Genomic DNA, 16,286 nt, shown 5'->3' with positions numbered 1-16,286 from the left:
TGCTTTCAACAAAGGAGATCTCTGCATAGAAGGTAGTTGAGGGTGGCTGTGTGGGTAATTATAGGATCCTTTAGAAGTAAACCAGTTCGCTGAGTCTGTTCCTCAGACGAAAACTTCCTTCCTTTTCTGCACCAGAGTTTTCAACGACATGATTAGCTACCACCGGCTGGCGTGAGCACTTGGCCTTTTCACTTATAGGCCCTCTTTTTTTTGAAGCAGACCATGGAGTGAACATTGGAGAAGTTCCAATGTTCATTCCATGGTCTCACCCGTAAGAGTGGTCCGGATTTGGTTGTGGAGGCGGCTTGAAGCTGTTCTCTCGTGCCGGTCCGATAGTCGTTGAGGATTTTCTTTTTTCGGTGCCTATGAACTTGCACAGTCGCCAGATGACCAAACCATGTGGAGTTGACAAACCTGTGTCTGAGCACGTTCCGACGTACGACACCTTTGATTTTATCTATCTGTTGTCCAAGCTTCCAGAGAACGAGTGAGAAAAAACTCGTGGAAAGGATGGCAAGTTTGCATCTTGTGCAATATTAATGAACTGAGTGTAAGTGTGCAAACCCAGCTAAAAAGTTCCATTAAATTCAATTGGAATTACAACCGGTTTTAACTGGAACCAATTGGTTGTAGTGGGTTCCAACTGAAAGCACACTGGCCAATGGGTCTCACCAATTGAAATTATTTTTCCAGTTGGAACCTGAATGGGTTCCAAATGGTTCCCATTGGTTCCTGCAGGCTCCCATGGGCGGTGACCAATTGGTTGTCCAAAAACCCAATTGGTAGCAATAAGATAATTCCAGTTGGAACTTGATGGGAATTTTCACCTGGGAAGGAGCTGGTGTACATTGACCGTGACAAAAAAAAAACAACAAAAAAACCCAGACTGCAGATAAAAAAGTAGACAAGCACTGAGATTTTAATTTTTCTACACGTGTTTAGGTGAGAAAAAGAAAAGGGGAGAGATGAAGCGGCCTTTTTGCCCAACTCGCACGATGGACAGCAAAGAGGGCTTGAGACACCTGCAGGGTAGGGCCAATGTATTTCTTTGTTGTCCAGCTGCTGGAAGGTGCGGAGGAGGAGGAGGACGGTGGAGAGGCCTTGAGCGAGTTTGAGACCCTGACGGCCAAGTTCCACTTTGTGGACCTGGCCGGATCGGAGCGGCTCAAGCGAACTGGAGCCACGGGGGACCGGGCCAAGGAAGGCATCTCCATCAATTGCGGCCTCGTGAGTCTCTACATCTTTTCCTCTCTTGCCTGGTGCTCAGAGCTACCATTGGACTCGACAGTTACGGGGATCAAAGAAAGCGACATAGAGGCTGAAGACAGAATATTGTTTTGCCAGGCATCTCCTTGGAGCAGATAAGCAGGGTGTGCTTCTTGACCCAGATGGTCCCTCCCTGCAATGTCTTTCCATCTTGGCCCTTCCGCCTTCGGAATTCCACCGGAATAGACCCTCTTCAAATGTCCCCTTGTGGCAGTCCCAAAAGCAGAAAAGCAGCAGCAGGGCACCACGGCTTGTCTGGTAGTTCCTTTTTCTTCGACATGAGCTCCTCAGCAGCCCACAGTAGCAAGGCAGGAAGCAGAAGCACCCACACCTGACCACTCTGGAGCAGAAACTAAACAATGTGCAGGCAGAAAAAATACTGCTGAACCCAATACACTATCACACTTCTTGTTCTGGTCACTCCACATGAACACCTCGTGTTGCACGATTGCATTAACATGGTCGCTGGGCTTGGCTTGGCTTGTGTTGACTTGACTTGGCCTGGCCTGGCTTGGCTTGGCCAGTGCCCACATTCCCGCATGGCGCACTCCGTTTGTGCGGCGTGCGCACGTTATACAAACACAAAAGCGATAAAAATTCTTTTTGTTTTCTACTCGTCCCTTAACGTGGACCAACAGCTAACAAATCCCCTCCCACAGCCCCGCTTCGTTTCCCACCCCATGTCCTGCATTGAGCCGGAGGGATGGCTTTCTCCAGACTCCTCTTGGCTGAACTCGACTCCGAATAGAATGCGAGGTGCGTTTTGGAGCGCATAATTCTAAGAAAAAACTCTCGTTATGTTTGTGCAAATTCGATAGTTGTTTTCCCCTTTCGTCCTCCCCAATGGATGGAGTTCCCTTTGGCCGGTCCCTAAGGGGTCCCTGCAACCTGGGTGGCTGAGAAGCACGGAGTCGCCCGGGGTGTCCCCGCTGCTGGCAGCTACACTCATTGGACTCACTCTCACCAACCTGTGCAAAGAATTGTAGCCCACTAGAGGTTGCACCTGAAATGGAATACGACAGTGGGCACAGTGTGCACCTGGAGGGAAACAAAAGCCAGCAACAGCGGCCATTTTGGGGATTTCTGCAACCCTGTATTCCACTCTAACATCGAGGAGGGAGGGCACACAAAGAGCGTTCCCAGCTACATTGAGACCAATTGGATAGCCAATTGGAACCAATTTGTAGAAACCAGTTGTGTTCTGGAACTCCCAATTGGAATTACCAACTGTATTTTTTCTTACTGGAACCGTAACCTATTGTTGTATAGGAATCCATTTGGAAAAAAAAAAATGAATTTTTTTTCCATGGAGGCCATACCCAAATATGTTTGGGGGAGACGTGGTAACCCTGGAGCGAGGGGAGGAAAAAGGATGGGCAGACGAAACTCATTACTTGCTGGGGGCTCCACTTTGATTCCACTTGGTAGTTCAGGAGGTTGTGCTTGTTCACGGTCAAGCACGACCTCTGCGAGGAATTCAGATTGGATATAAATAATGATTGAGATTCATTCATTAACGCGAATCACTCGAGGTGTCTAGGTCTTTTTAAATAGTTAACTCGCCTAGAAGTGTCGGATGTTCCTCTCATCCTTTACAGATATAAGGAACAGCAAAATTTTAAAGGTCTTTATTTTTTTATTGCTTTTAGAGAGGGAAATAAACTAGCAAATACTGTAAAATATGTGAATTAAGACTTGATACCTAACTACTACTCAAAGCAGAATCCTAGCTGCAGTCGTAGTGGTCCTGACCTTCCACTTAAAATGGGCAAAAATACCGTAAAATAAAGGGCAAGGGCCCACTTAAAATTTGGAGATACAGTAAACTTTCGTTAATTCGACCTCAACGGGACCTTGAAATTTGGTCGAATTATCCGAATGATCAAATTAAAAAAAAGGACAGAAAAACGGTTAAAATCAAACTTCCTTTTATTGTCCAAAGTACTCACGAATGGTCTGCTGCCATCTGCGCTTAAAATGCGCGTCCAAAAGCATGCTTCGGAGAGCAGCGTAACTAAACGCTAAACGTCACAACCCCAAAAAATCGCGCAATACAAAAAAAAAAAAAAATGAAAAAAGTAAGTTTTACGAGCAGACTTTGCCGCCAAACCAAATTCAACTCAACAACAAAAAACAAAAAAAAAAGAGAGAATTTGCGTTTTTTTGACGTGCAAGATGGACTGACGCGATGCTACAGAGAAGCGTGCTTTGAGAGCGCGCGCTGAAATAGCTTTGAGGTGACTTTGGCGCCAAACGGCCAGACCGTCGGCAACCAAAAAAGAAAAAGAAGAAAAAAGGAAACGTGAACTCGCGCTTTCTGGTGCGCAAGATGGAGCGCACACAATGCTACAGAAAAACGCTTTGAGAGCGAGAGCGCGCGCTGGGTCATGTGCACCCGACCATGTGCCATGTTCTCCGCGCTACTCCACGCCAGGTTGGTTGCACTGGCTCGTGTCATTCGCTAAGGTCCATCTCAAGGGCGTAGAAGAGCAGACGCATATTTGCGCACGTTCTTGCAGCAAAGGGTCAGTGTTTCGCCGTACGTTGGTGGTTTTTCTGCAGGGGTGCCGTGCAATGAGGTGAGCCCACGTGCATTCACTCGGGACGAATTATACAATACAGTACAATAAACTTTATTTCTTCAAAAATACTGGAGGGGTCCCGAGCCATAAAGCTGCTAAAAGCAGCTTGACTGGGTTCCCCTTATACATGGCAGCAGCTCGGACAACAAGCATAGGAAACACTTTACCAGGATAAGAAAAATAAATCAAGGTCACGTAACATTGAAGTAGCAGAAGAACAGAATTAGTCATGAATACTTGAAACAATTGGTACGTAAGTCTTTTTTATCCAATGCGGAGTCTTCCAGAGTTCCAACTATCGAACTTTTCCTCCCATAGAAATGTAGGGGCGCTCGCCGGGACTTTTGAGCACGATCGAATTAAACGAAAAGTCGAATCAACTGAGGTCGAACTAACCAAAGTTTGCTGTAATGTGAAAAAATAGGGGATGGGCGCTTGTCTCGTCATCAGCTTTACATATCAGTGTACTGCGCGTATTTCCTCAGATCTTGCAAATTTGGGTGGGGGCGCTAAATGGTGGAATGGGTGGATGCGCGGTATTCTACAGGAGGACCCATTTTTCCCATCGAAATTTTTTGAAAAACACTTATAACTTTTGAATCGGATACGTGTTCTTGCCGAAACTGGGGCGGATAATGAGCATTGGGCGATGCGTATTTTCTTTGGCAGTTTAAAAAAAAACTTTTTTGGGGGGGGGACACCCTGGACATTTCAAATAGTTGCCCTCTATTGTTCAAAAAGGGTGTTTTTTTTAAAGCGATTTATTTGATTGTCAAAGCAACATGCTTTGGCTCCTCTAATGATGCGCAGCCACTCTGGTAGATGTGCCCAGTTTCAGCTTAGGATAGATGTTGCTACCAGCAATCATTGGAGCTCTGGGAACGCCTAACCATGCACTCTTCTCTCCCAAATGTGACGCTCTCGCTGCATTGGCTCTGATGGCTCGTAGCCTGCAGTACACCGGGAGGGGAGTATGGCATCACCCCTGCACAAAGTAGGCTTTTGGAGCGAGTTACTTTATGCAATGTTGGCTCTGTTGCCGTTTTCTCAACTCCCTAGATTTGGCTGGTTTGGCCCGAAAAAGGCTCTAGCGTTCTGCAGCCAATAAGATACGATAGGAATTGTTGCTACTAAAGTCGAACCCCGCAATAACGAAACCGCCGGGGAGGTTAATTGTTTTTGTTCTCGCTAGAATTTTGCTGTTGCGATATGGACAAGAAAGCGCACCTATTACTTTCCATGATGCTGTCCTTGGATTTCAGAATCGTAGAAAATGAGCTGCACTGGATGCTGAAGTCCTCCGCAATATCGGACTTCTTTCCGCCTTTCGCAGCTTCGGCTATGATCGCAGACTTCTACTGAAGCGCCGAAACTTGCGCTTTTTAACGGGAGGCGGCATTTTTCCGACAGGCCACACGAAAGGTAGTAAACAAGGCGCGAGCGATCTCCGAGTGCACGCGGCAGACGGCGAAATGGCAGCGGGCGGCCGGCGGTGTCGTCGCGTGAAACGTCGCATACCTACGTAGTTGCCAGCGGATGGGCTGGCAAAACACTGTTTTCAGCAACCAAAAAAAAAAAAAAGAAAAAAATCTCGTTGCTTTTGTTATAACTGTCCGACCGAATGCAAACAGCAATGGCTGCACAGATGCTTGTTGGAAATGTATGTGCCTGACTTGTCGGATGAGTGTGCTGCTCCACTTCTCATACTTCTGGGTTCCCAACTGGCTCATGTGCCGAAAAACTGTTGCAGATCACTACCTGAAACTTGTTGATGTGGGACTGCTTTTTAAAAACTCTTCGCTGTTGAAAGGGTGCAAATGCATTGAACTCTATGGACGTTTGCCGAGAATTTCGTCCTTGAGGGGTTCAACTGTAGTAACTACATTGACAACCCGCGAGAAAACTAGCTCTACGGCTCGGAGAGACCCGGTCGAACGTTGATTGAGGAAAACCCTGTGGAGCTTTTTGCCCCTAGCGTGGCCATTGGGTTAGCCCTCGAGCATTTTGGGTATTCCTGCCACTTGGCACGACTGCAAACAAGTTGGGCATTTCAGCTGGCTCTGGGGAACGTCATCTCCGCACTGGGCGACGCCTCCGGCAAGATCTCTCACGTCCCGTACCGGGACTCGAAGCTGACCAGGCTACTCCAAGACTCGCTGGGCGGGAACAGGTCAGCTCTCTCGCAAATATTTGACTTTGCATCGAATACAGAATCAAATACTTTTGAATTTCAATACTCGCCTGCAATGTCGATTAAACGTCGGTAAGTTAATAAATCGCAGCTGGAATTTGTTTCTCCAGAAATGTACATTTTGTCATTGTAGAAGCACAAAGACAATGTCGGCTTCAAAAAGACCTGCATCAAATTTTTTACTTGTTAGGTTAATGGTCGAGGTGAACATCTTTGGCTGTGGGGATCGTTTTCACGACAGCCCTTCAATGCAAAGGGAAAAAGGCAGCACTGCCTCGTTCACGCTAGCAGTGTTGCACGCTAGAAATGGAAGCTGTTTTATTGCATAGAAAACAACTACTTCGGTTCTAGAAAAAGAAAAGAAAGGTGAGTCGGGTAATGCGGCAAATGAAACAGTGCCCACCTTGTCCATTTCGATATATGTTGGCAGACTTTTATGCAACTGCCGTTTAGAAACGGAGATGCCCTGCCACTTGAGCCTTTCTCCAAGCACGCCAGTGCAAAGCTGCCAGGCTTAAAGGGGACATGCACCGGGGGAAAGCGGGGATTTTATTATTTACGGTAACTGAATGAAATGTTCAGTTTGTATTTCTTTTTCTTTTACAAACTGTTTTGATATAGCTTGTTTTTTATGTTCTGGAAGGAATGCACATTATGATATTAGGTACTCGAGTTTTGTGGTTTCATAGAATCTTGGTGGAACGGAAACGTTTTAGTGGATATACTAGCCTTTCTGGAATTTTACATAAATGATATTGACCGGCTACATTAGTAACCGGTCAATATTGTACTTTTACGATTATTTATATTTACTATAATTACAAAATATAATCAGTATCTGAGCTGATCCCTTAATTATTATCGAAGATTGCAGTTGTCGTTTAATTTCTGAGCGGTGCACCGATACACGTTGGCTCCAAAAAAGTCGATGGCTGCCCCAGCATTTTGCCCAGTACAAAGTCTGCTACAAAAAGCCGCTTCCATCACCTTTGCAGTTAAAACTCGACCTAACAAACCAGAGAGGGGGGGCCACAAATTCCTCGGTAAAATGGGGAACTCTATGGAATCAAAAATGTGGCATTCAGAGAGCTACGCTAACACCTGAATCCCGAAGGGCTCACGTAGGAGTTGAGTTGGTGAAGGAACTCCAGGGGAAATGAAGGTTTCTTTCTGACATGGCAATGTCATGGGCAAAGCATGAGAGCCAGCAGAGAGGCAAAAGAAGACTTTTTTCAAGGGGGTAGGGAGAAGTGTCTCTTTCCGATGCCGAGCATGCGTGCTCCACAAGAGCTGGACCGTCGATGTTGCCTGGGCCCCACAGAAGGGTGAACAAATGAAGTGCCTCGAAGCGCCATCTGGCAGAATGGACTAGGAAAAGCCCAGTTTGTTTTTTCCTCGTGCAGTCTTATTGCTCACATGCCAGCAACAAAGAGGCAGTTTAAACAAACACTTTTTTTTTCCGGGATTGCTTAATTAAATCGGGTCGGCGGTCACAATTATGCGGTTATTTTGAGGTAATGAAAGCGTAGAGCCCCAGTGGGAGTCTGTGGGGAAATTAGAATATGTTGGTTAAATCAGGAATTTCGTAGATTAGAGTTTTTTTTTGAATAGTTGAAAAACAGATAAGCAAATAAGCGCTCTGAATTGATCTGGATGGCAAAGGCCATTTGTGTATTTGGTAGTGTAGCTTGGAACGTTTGTCGGTAAGCCGTTTGTGAACCCTGCAGCCGCACCCTGATGATAGCGTGCGTGTCGCCGTGTGACCGGGACTTCATGGAGACCCTGAACACGCTGCGGTACGCCAACCGTGCCAAGCACATCAAGAACAAGATCACGGTGAACCAGGACAAGTCGAGCCAGACCATCGCCCTGCTCAGGCGGGAGATACAAGACCTGCAGCTGGAGCTCATGGAGTACAAGCAGGTAACTTCAAAGATCAACCGAGATTCTCTCTATCGAAGAATGCTTATTAAAGATTTGATGGGTATTAAACTTTTTCCTGGGTACCGTATTCACTCGCATAGTGAAAACTTTTTTCCCGAAAAATGGACACATATTTGGGAGGGGGGGTGTTCATTGCACGGGGTAAAATTTTTGCATTTACACAGTTTGTGCAAATGTCATATTAGGTGCCCATATGACACGGCAAGGTACTGTGGCAGGTCTCCAGCGATGGTGGCACACCCACGGCTGGTCGTGGGTGCACCGCAGTAACCATGATTTATAAATTGCAAACCCTTTTAGGGCGTTTTTGGGGTTCCTTTTGCCGAAGGAAAAGCACGCTACGAAGCTCACTCAGCACGAAAAGCAACACGACCGTTCTTAGGCGATATATATTGCTAGTATCCGGCGGGCACGCTCAGGTATAATCCGCGATTACGCATATAAGAACTTGTACAAAGTCCAACCACCAAAGCCCGCCCGCACGGATCAAGCTTCATTCATGGAGAGGCTACCAGACACTCTCAGCCTACAGCGCAGCGTATACCTTGCTGTGCCATTTTGTTGCGGATTAAATAAATGCATTTAAATCAATAAATAAATACTATCAGTTTACTATCAGTTTATGGTTGGGAAGGTAGAAAGGGAAAAAAAGCTGCAACACGGCTTGACTAGTCCCGAGCCACCTGAATAGCAGTTGAGACGCAGGCACCAAATTATTTCCACAGGATTAGGAAAGAAATGAAAACACGAGAGAACACGAGAGAAAAATTAATTAGTGTCATTATAGATGCAAATTCAGTTTGAACAGACTTGCATTAGCAGACAGAACAACTTTAACTCCCAAAAAGTAACACTTCTATTCATTTTGGTTTGAGATGAGTATATCCACACTTGGCTTCTATTAGGTTTGGTTTTTAGATGAGAATGATTGATTCCCTTAAGCTGCTCACCGACACCTTGTTAGTTCTCTATTTTCCCTACTGAACTGATTCAGTGTAGTTGGAAGGGTGTATGATGTAGTGCAGTGGTTCTCAGCCATGGATGTGTCGGGGATCCCTTGCGTACCGCTGGCAGTGATGGGGGACCCCTTCCAGCCGGGGGGGGAGGGGGAGGGGAGAGAGAGAGAGAGAGAGAGAGAGAGAGGACGAGGACGTTAGTAAGTTAACACATCTGGAGCATGAAACAGGTGCCTTTTATTGCTACGTAGCAGAAAAACATAAAACAAAGGTGCCACATCACTTCATTTTGGTCAGTTCATCAAAACATGCTAACTAAAACAAAAAAACAAAAAATTCTTGGGTGTTTTGCGGACCCCAGAAGTGGCTTCGCGAACCCCCTGGGGTCCACGGACCCCATTTGAGAACCACTAATGTAGTGTATTGTCCGTAATTAGTTCTAAACAATGGTACTTCCCATGGTTTACAGTTCGCGTTGGATATGCATATACCTTTTTTGTTAGGTTTGCTAAGTCTTCAAGATAATGCTGAGATTGATGTTTTTCTACCATATATTTCGAACATAATCAACATTTGTATAAATCAAAAATTTTCATTACTCCAAGTGGATTGAAAACAATGTTCATTGGATAATCCAGCGTAACATGAGAAATGCTTCTTAATATTTTTTTTCTTTTTTTGTAATATAAATACCCAGAGTATGTGAAATTAGGCCTAACCACTTTCACGATTTCACCGTCCGAAAGCGGACCACACACGACTGCTTGTTTGTTGACATGAATGCATCCGATAGGTGAAGAATGACCGGGGTTCGGCAATTCCTCGACCCAAGCTTCGTTGAGTGTGCGCCACACTCGTATTGAAGTTTAATTATGCTTCCTGGCTAAGTTAACTGGTTTCCTCCCCATTTGCCCCCTCTTATTACCTAGGGGAAACCCCCTCCCTGTTGGGAAGCGCTCAAGTGCCATCTCTGCGCTAGAAGGCGAAACAAATAAATGCAAGAATGCAGAATTACACCAAGTAGAACTACAACTGAGGGCACTCACGCAAGATGGGTATGAAGAGCATTTAGGAATGCTCTTGAATTGTTGATGGTCACTACAGATGATGGAAGCTCTTTCCCTTTGGAAAGGGCGAGGGGAAGGAGTGGTTGATTGAGAGCATTGGTCTTGGCAAAAATTGTTTTGGTAGCGCGGGAGTTATTTAGGAGGTCTGTTCCCCCAATTGGCCCCGATGGAACGTGACCATCGATCGCATTTGGGGAGGCTAATTAACCACCCAGGAGTTAGGGGGTCTCGTATCGCAAATTTTATGCTTGTTTTGTAATACAATACACCCTCCCGTTTGGAAAGGTTGCTTCTCTTCTAAGCATGCAACTGCAATATTAATTCTTTAGGAAGCGTTGACTGCAGAGCCCCGTTGAGTGCGCTTCTTACCGGGCCTCAGTGTACTGCGGAAAAGCAACACCCGCAGAAGCGATCTTTCCAGGTGTTGCTTTTTCGGGGTACACCAGTGCTGGGTGAGAAGCACACTCAATGCGACTAACCTTTCGCGATCGGCACTTTAAAAAAAAGAAAACGATTGTCGCAGTTTACCTTGATGCGAATATTGAATAGTGTACTATTCGAAGCTACTATTAGAAAGGTTTAATATTTGCACAATCCCATTCGTCGGTTCTATCGCAAAATCTGTTTTATGCGACATTTTCTAGGAGAAAATTGTCACGAATGAGCGTTGTAGTGAGCGTGACGAACGAGTGACACTATGGGGTGTTACAGGCAATTACCGTGATCACCCTGCCGCATTAAATTCGTAAAAAACTTTCAGCCTTTTACTCTGGCGAAGAAGGAAGACTGGTGAAGCTGTACTATGCTGGGAATGAGGTAGTGGCCGTCCGCAAGTGGGCAAGCCAGAGTGGAAAGGCTGGAAAAATTGCCGCCATCTATGAGCGACGGTGGCAAGCAGACAGCCAGCTAACACGACACTCCGGACAGCTACCGCCCTCTATGAGCGACGGTGGCAACCAGACTGTTGTGTCGACATTTGTTTGGTACCGGACTCGATCCTGGGGAACCCAGCCCTTAACAGCTCCGCTCTGAAAAGGAGGGTGGACTTTGTTTCGGTGCGTAAGCACAGAAAGGTTTTTTTTGTATGTACGTTGTGCAACTGTACAAGCGATATATTAAACTTGAAACTCTAATTAGTTTCATAATTTTATGCAAACAAATGCTCGTAAAAGAATGTTTTACTACCACAAAGTCTGTTGCTTACATTTGCGTGATGCAAACGTTCCGTGAAAGCATGCTTCTACCACTGCAATGTTCCCTTCATTAGTAAAAAAAGAAGAAAGCCTACCAGGCTTAACGATAGAGCGAGCCAGCGGGTGAAAGAAGTGACTAAAAGTGGCGCTGGGGGGATAGCCTGCAGTTACGTTATCAATTACATGGCGTCGTGCCAAGTCCGGTCAATCGCAAGGGCTCTTGTGCAACTTCCTCGTTTGGTGCGCACACGCCTGCATCCGTGCACGGCGTGCCGTCGACGCGGGTTGAGGCAGCGTTGCTTGGTGACGTGGGCGGCACCACCAACACCGAGCTCGGGATGCTTTACAAATGTCTGTGTACCTTCCAAGAAATCTTTATTTACCCGTTGGCTTTTTTTCAAAGATTGCCGAGGCTTTTTTTCGAAAGATTGCTCAATCTTGCTAACTGCAGCAGTTCCAGGAGAAGGAGCGGGTTTGGGGTGACACTATTTCAGCGGAGACGAACCTTACAGTCCTCGGTGACAATCCAGGATATGGAGCGTTCGCTGACCTCTCGATCCCCGAATGGGTTACTGCTTGCGTTATCTTTCCGAGTCCTTTTTTTGTCCCAACTCCTTCGTTTCGGTTTGTCACGTGCGTCCTTGAACTGTCGGGCCTTGGGCCGTATCGCTTGAGCGGTACGAATGATGGCGGAGTTTGTGTTGGGTTATTTGTAGGGGCGGGGAATCGGTGGGTGTTCTTTTGTTTTATTTGAAAATTGGTAAGTGGGGTGAGACGTGTTGGGGGATGGGCGATGACTCCAGATATTACGGTATGTATAAAGTGGGAGCCCCTGGTGGGGCTCAAACCTGGGTCTGCAGTGGCAGTTGGACACTCTAGCCACTCAGCTGGGGGCACAGCTGATCTTGAGGGGTCAGTGGTTTTATTTTGGCGCACAAGTGCTGGCAAAGGCTTTGGAGGAAATATGCGTACCGTTTTTTTCCTGCGCGTACGTCGCATTTTATTTAAAACATTTCTCTCGGTGAGTCCCTTACTAGAACGAGATTTATACGCTCGTTTTTTTTTTTTTAAATTCGCAGTTCAACACAATTTTTTTTATGTGCCACTCACCTTTTTTTGTAAAGAACCGTAACTATGTAGCCATAGGTGATGTTGTCCCTTCCAGGAGGCACTGCTGTTGCCACACTCTTCTGCACTTTTCATTACCGACTCAAAAAGTGTAAAATTCTGCGGTTTCCCCGAAGCAGCTCAGTGTGGATGGGTGAGACTTTTACGGCGTGTGATGGACATTGCCTAAAATCAGCCGTCGTTCCGTATTCTTTTGCCTCTGTCCAGTAATACTGAAAGGTAAGGAGGCTAATATACACGCGTTGCAGAAAATTCTCTCGCGTCTTTCTAGGCTTCCCTTAATGAGCAGTTTTTATCTGCCACGCTCCAGCCGTGTTGCCATGTGTACAAGGAAGGATTGTGGCTAGCTAAACTTTCAGCGGCACCCAAACAAGTGTGTCGAGATGTATCTATCTGCCTGCGCATTGATGTTTGTGTCTGCGTGATTTGGCCTGGTTTAGACCTAGTGGTTTAAATCTTTGTTTGCACAATTGATGTCCTTTTGCCGCAAATCTTTCTGTTACAATCTCTATCTGGCTGCTAGCGCTACCAGATTTCATAGCGGTAGTTGTCGGTTACCTCGATTATCATCACGAGACATTAAAACACTTCTTCTTCAGTTCCTGAAGCGAAAAGAACGACGGGGTCATGTTTCTGCTTAGCCGGCCACGTCCTGCCGGCCGTGCGGTCTATCCCCGCTTGTAACAATTGGCGACGAGAGAAAAAGACTTCGTTCAAGTTCTTCGAACGTCGCAAGTTCGCGACGTGAGCACCAGGCATTCTTCAAGCTTCTCAGCTCGCCATGCCCACGTTCGGCAGAATTGAACCTTTTGAGGGAGAAGGTGAGGAGTGGCCGTCATACGTCGAACGTCTTGAAGCTTTTTTTTCTGCGAACGACGTTGACGATACCAAGAAGGACATTTTCTTCAGCTGTCGCGGCGCGAAGACCTACTCCCTACTGCGAGACCTGGTAAAGCCCGCCAAACCACAAGATAAGTCTTTAGACGAGGTTCTTGACGTTCTCGGGAGTCACTACTGCCCCAAGCCTTCTGCTGTCGTTCAACGGTTTCGTTTCAATTCGCGTGTTCGCGCAGAAGGGGAGACCGTAAGCAAGTTTGTTGCAGCATTGAAGAGCCTGTCGAAGCACTGCAATTTTGGAACACAACTAGGGAACATGCTGAGAGACCGCATAGTCTGCGGAATAAACAGCGTTACGATCCAGACCAGACTCCTGGAGCAGCCGGACCTCACGTTCGAGGATGCCGTGCAGACCGCCTTGGCCATGGAAGCAGCGAAGAAGGACGCCGGAGAGATTTGCCAGGCAAGCTCGAGCACCAATGCGTTCACTACTCACCGCGTCACGACACCGGCGGGAGACGTCGCCTGCTACCGCCGCGGAGATGGACACCTTGCGTCCAGCTGCAAGCATGTGAATACTACGTGCAACTACTGCCGGAAGCGGGGACACCTGTCGAAGGTGTGTAATTCAAAACAGAAGGACGCTCCGTCGTCCAAGAACAAACCTGCGAAGCATCGTTCTTCAGGGCCAGGACACAAGTCCCGCCTTCCTCATACACCTCCAATGAATGTCCTGGATGACAACACTGAAGATAACGGAGTGACATCGTCCGAGGTTTTTGACATGTGGCAGGTTGACAGCTCTGTGCCGTCACCGCCTTTCACCGTCACTGTCAACGTCTGCGGCAAGCCACTGTGCATGGAGATGGATACGGGAGCGACTGTCTCCGTCATGTCAAAAAAACAGTTTCAGGAGTTACTTCCAGCCGTACCTGTCAAGCCATCTATGGTGCTGTTGCGAAGTTATTCCGGGGAACTGACTCCGGTCCAAGGAAAAATTGATGCAAGAGTACAGTTCCAAGACAAGGAGGCAGTTTTACCTCTCTTCCTTACTGGAGATGGTTCCCCTACACTGCTTGGACGCAATTGGATTCGAGAACTGGGAATCAATTTCTCGGAGGTGGAGGCAACCGTCCATTCTCTCTCTGATGTGAAAACTCTGGTTCACGAGTTTTCGGAAGTCTTCGAGGAAAGCCTTGGTACCTTCAAGGGCAGGGAAGCCACTATTCATGTTCCACAAGATGCTCCTATGAAGTTCTTCAAGCCACGTTCGCTACCTTTTGCCTTGAAGGATGGGGTTACACAAGAGCTCCAGCGCCTACAAAGAGAGGGTGTCATTGTACCAGTAAAGACTTCAACCTGGGCTGTGCCCATTGTTCCTGTGGCCAAGAAGGATGGCCGTGTGAGGATTTGCGGTGACTTCAAAGTTACCGTAAATCCAGTGGCAACATTGGAGAAGTACCCCATTCCAAGGATCGAAGACCTGTGGGCCATGCTTTCCGGGGGCGAGAAGTTCACAAAGTTACATTTGAGAGATGCCTACCAGCAAGTAGTTCTCGAGCAAGACTCCAGGAAGTATGTGACCATTTCGACACACATGGGTTTGTTTCAGTACACCCGTCTTCCTTTCGGGGTTTCGCCGGCTCCAGCTATCTTCCAGCGGGAGATGGAGAACTTGTTCCGAGGACTGCCACACGTTGCTGTGTACTTTGATGACATTCTTGTCACTGGCACGTCCGACTCAGATCACCTTCACAATCTTCGTTCTGTTCTCGTTCGCCTTCGGGACGTTGGACTCAGGCTGAGATCCGACAAGTGCCTTTTCTTCTTGCCTCAGGTAGAATACCTTGGGCATATCATCAGCAAGGAAGGACTGTCACCAGGTCTCGGCAAGGTGGCAGCTGTCCTACGTGCCCCGGCACCACGAAATGTCAAGGAACTCCAAAGTTTTTTAGGTTTAATCAACTTCTTACGACGATTCCTTCCTAACCTGTGTGGACGTCTTCGTCCACTGCACTTGCTTCTCACTGACGGTAAGAAGTGGGAGTGGGGAAAAGACCAAGAGGAAGCTTTCACGTCAAGCAAGCACCTCTTGACCTCAGCTCCGGTTCTCGCTCATTTCAACCCAGAGAAGCCTGTGTGTCTCAGTTCCGATGCCTCACCGTACGGGATGGGCGCCGTCTTGGCACACCGGGAAGCCGATGGTCAAGAACGACCCATCGCCTTCGCATCCAGAAGCTTGTCCCGAGCCGAAAAAAACTACAGCCAGCTCAACAAAGAGGCATTAGCCTTGGTGTACGGTGTTGAGCAGTTCCACCAGTACCTCTGGGGAAACCCGTTCCAAGCCTTCACAGACCACAAGCCTCTACTTGGATTGCTGAGTCCTGACAAGCCGATTCCAGTCCACGCTTCGCCTCGACTTATTAGGTGGGCTCTCAAGCTTTCTGCTTACACGTACCAGCTTCTCTACAAACCGGGGAAAGACTTGGGACACGCGGACGCACTCAGTAGACTGCCAGTGCCGACAAACAGTGTTTCAGAACCTGTGCCGGCTGAAATCTTTATGCTCGAAGAGGCTTACCCCAGTCTTCTGTCACCTGCTGTAGTGGCTCAAGCAACGAAGAATGACCCGTTTCTGGGTAACGTGATGCTTGCTGTCCTGAGAGGAGAGGGCATTACATTGGGACCAGAAGGGAACCCATTCAGCGCAAGGAGTACTGAGCTAAGCCTTCATGACGGATGTTTGCTCTGGGGAGCACGAGTGGTAGTCCCACAAGTGTTGCAAGATCAAGTCCTGAAGCTTCTTCATGCAGGCCATCCCGGCATTGAGAAAAGCAAAATGGTCGCCAGAAGCCACGTCTGGTGGCTGGGTATTGACAATGATATTGCCAAAAACGTGAAGAGCTGCACAGTTTGCCAAGCTCATCAACGGGCTCCACAGCCGGTTCTGCAGACACCCTGGCCTTTTCCACAAAAGCCCTGGTCAACGCTTCACATTGACTTTGGAGGCCCATTCATGGGGCGAACCTTCCTAGTCATTGTGGATGCATTCTGAAAGTGGGTAGAAGTTTTCCCAGTGCCATCCACCTCGGCAGAAGCTACTATCACAGCTTTGCGAGTAG

The 16,286-nt window shown here is 47.4% G+C and overlaps 1 protein-coding gene across 5 annotated transcripts in view; it reads left to right on the top strand.

Annotated features, from left to right (window-relative positions):
• The window catches only part of LOC8037389 (kinesin-like protein KIF21A), a 265,745-nt gene that overhangs the window by 58,191 nt on the left and 191,268 nt on the right, over positions 1-16,286 (top strand). For all 5 annotated transcript variants that reach the window (XM_040212128.3, XM_040212131.3, XM_040212130.3 and 2 more), the window contains exons 8-10: positions 1,060-1,227; positions 5,903-6,018; positions 7,767-7,962. In XM_040212128.3, coding sequence (XP_040068062.1) covers positions 1,060-1,227; positions 5,903-6,018; positions 7,767-7,962 — 480 coding nt within the window. The remainder of the gene's footprint in view (positions 1-1,059; positions 1,228-5,902; positions 6,019-7,766; positions 7,963-16,286) is intronic.

This window comes from Ixodes scapularis, unplaced genomic scaffold, assembly GCF_016920785.2.
Source record: "Ixodes scapularis isolate PalLabHiFi unplaced genomic scaffold, ASM1692078v2 PGA_scaffold12__126_contigs__length_90152505, whole genome shotgun sequence".
Lineage (NCBI taxonomy): Eukaryota > Metazoa > Arthropoda > Arachnida > Ixodida > Ixodidae > Ixodes > Ixodes scapularis.
Note: the sequence above shows the minus strand (reverse complement) of the source record. Positions and strands in the feature narration are given on the sequence as shown.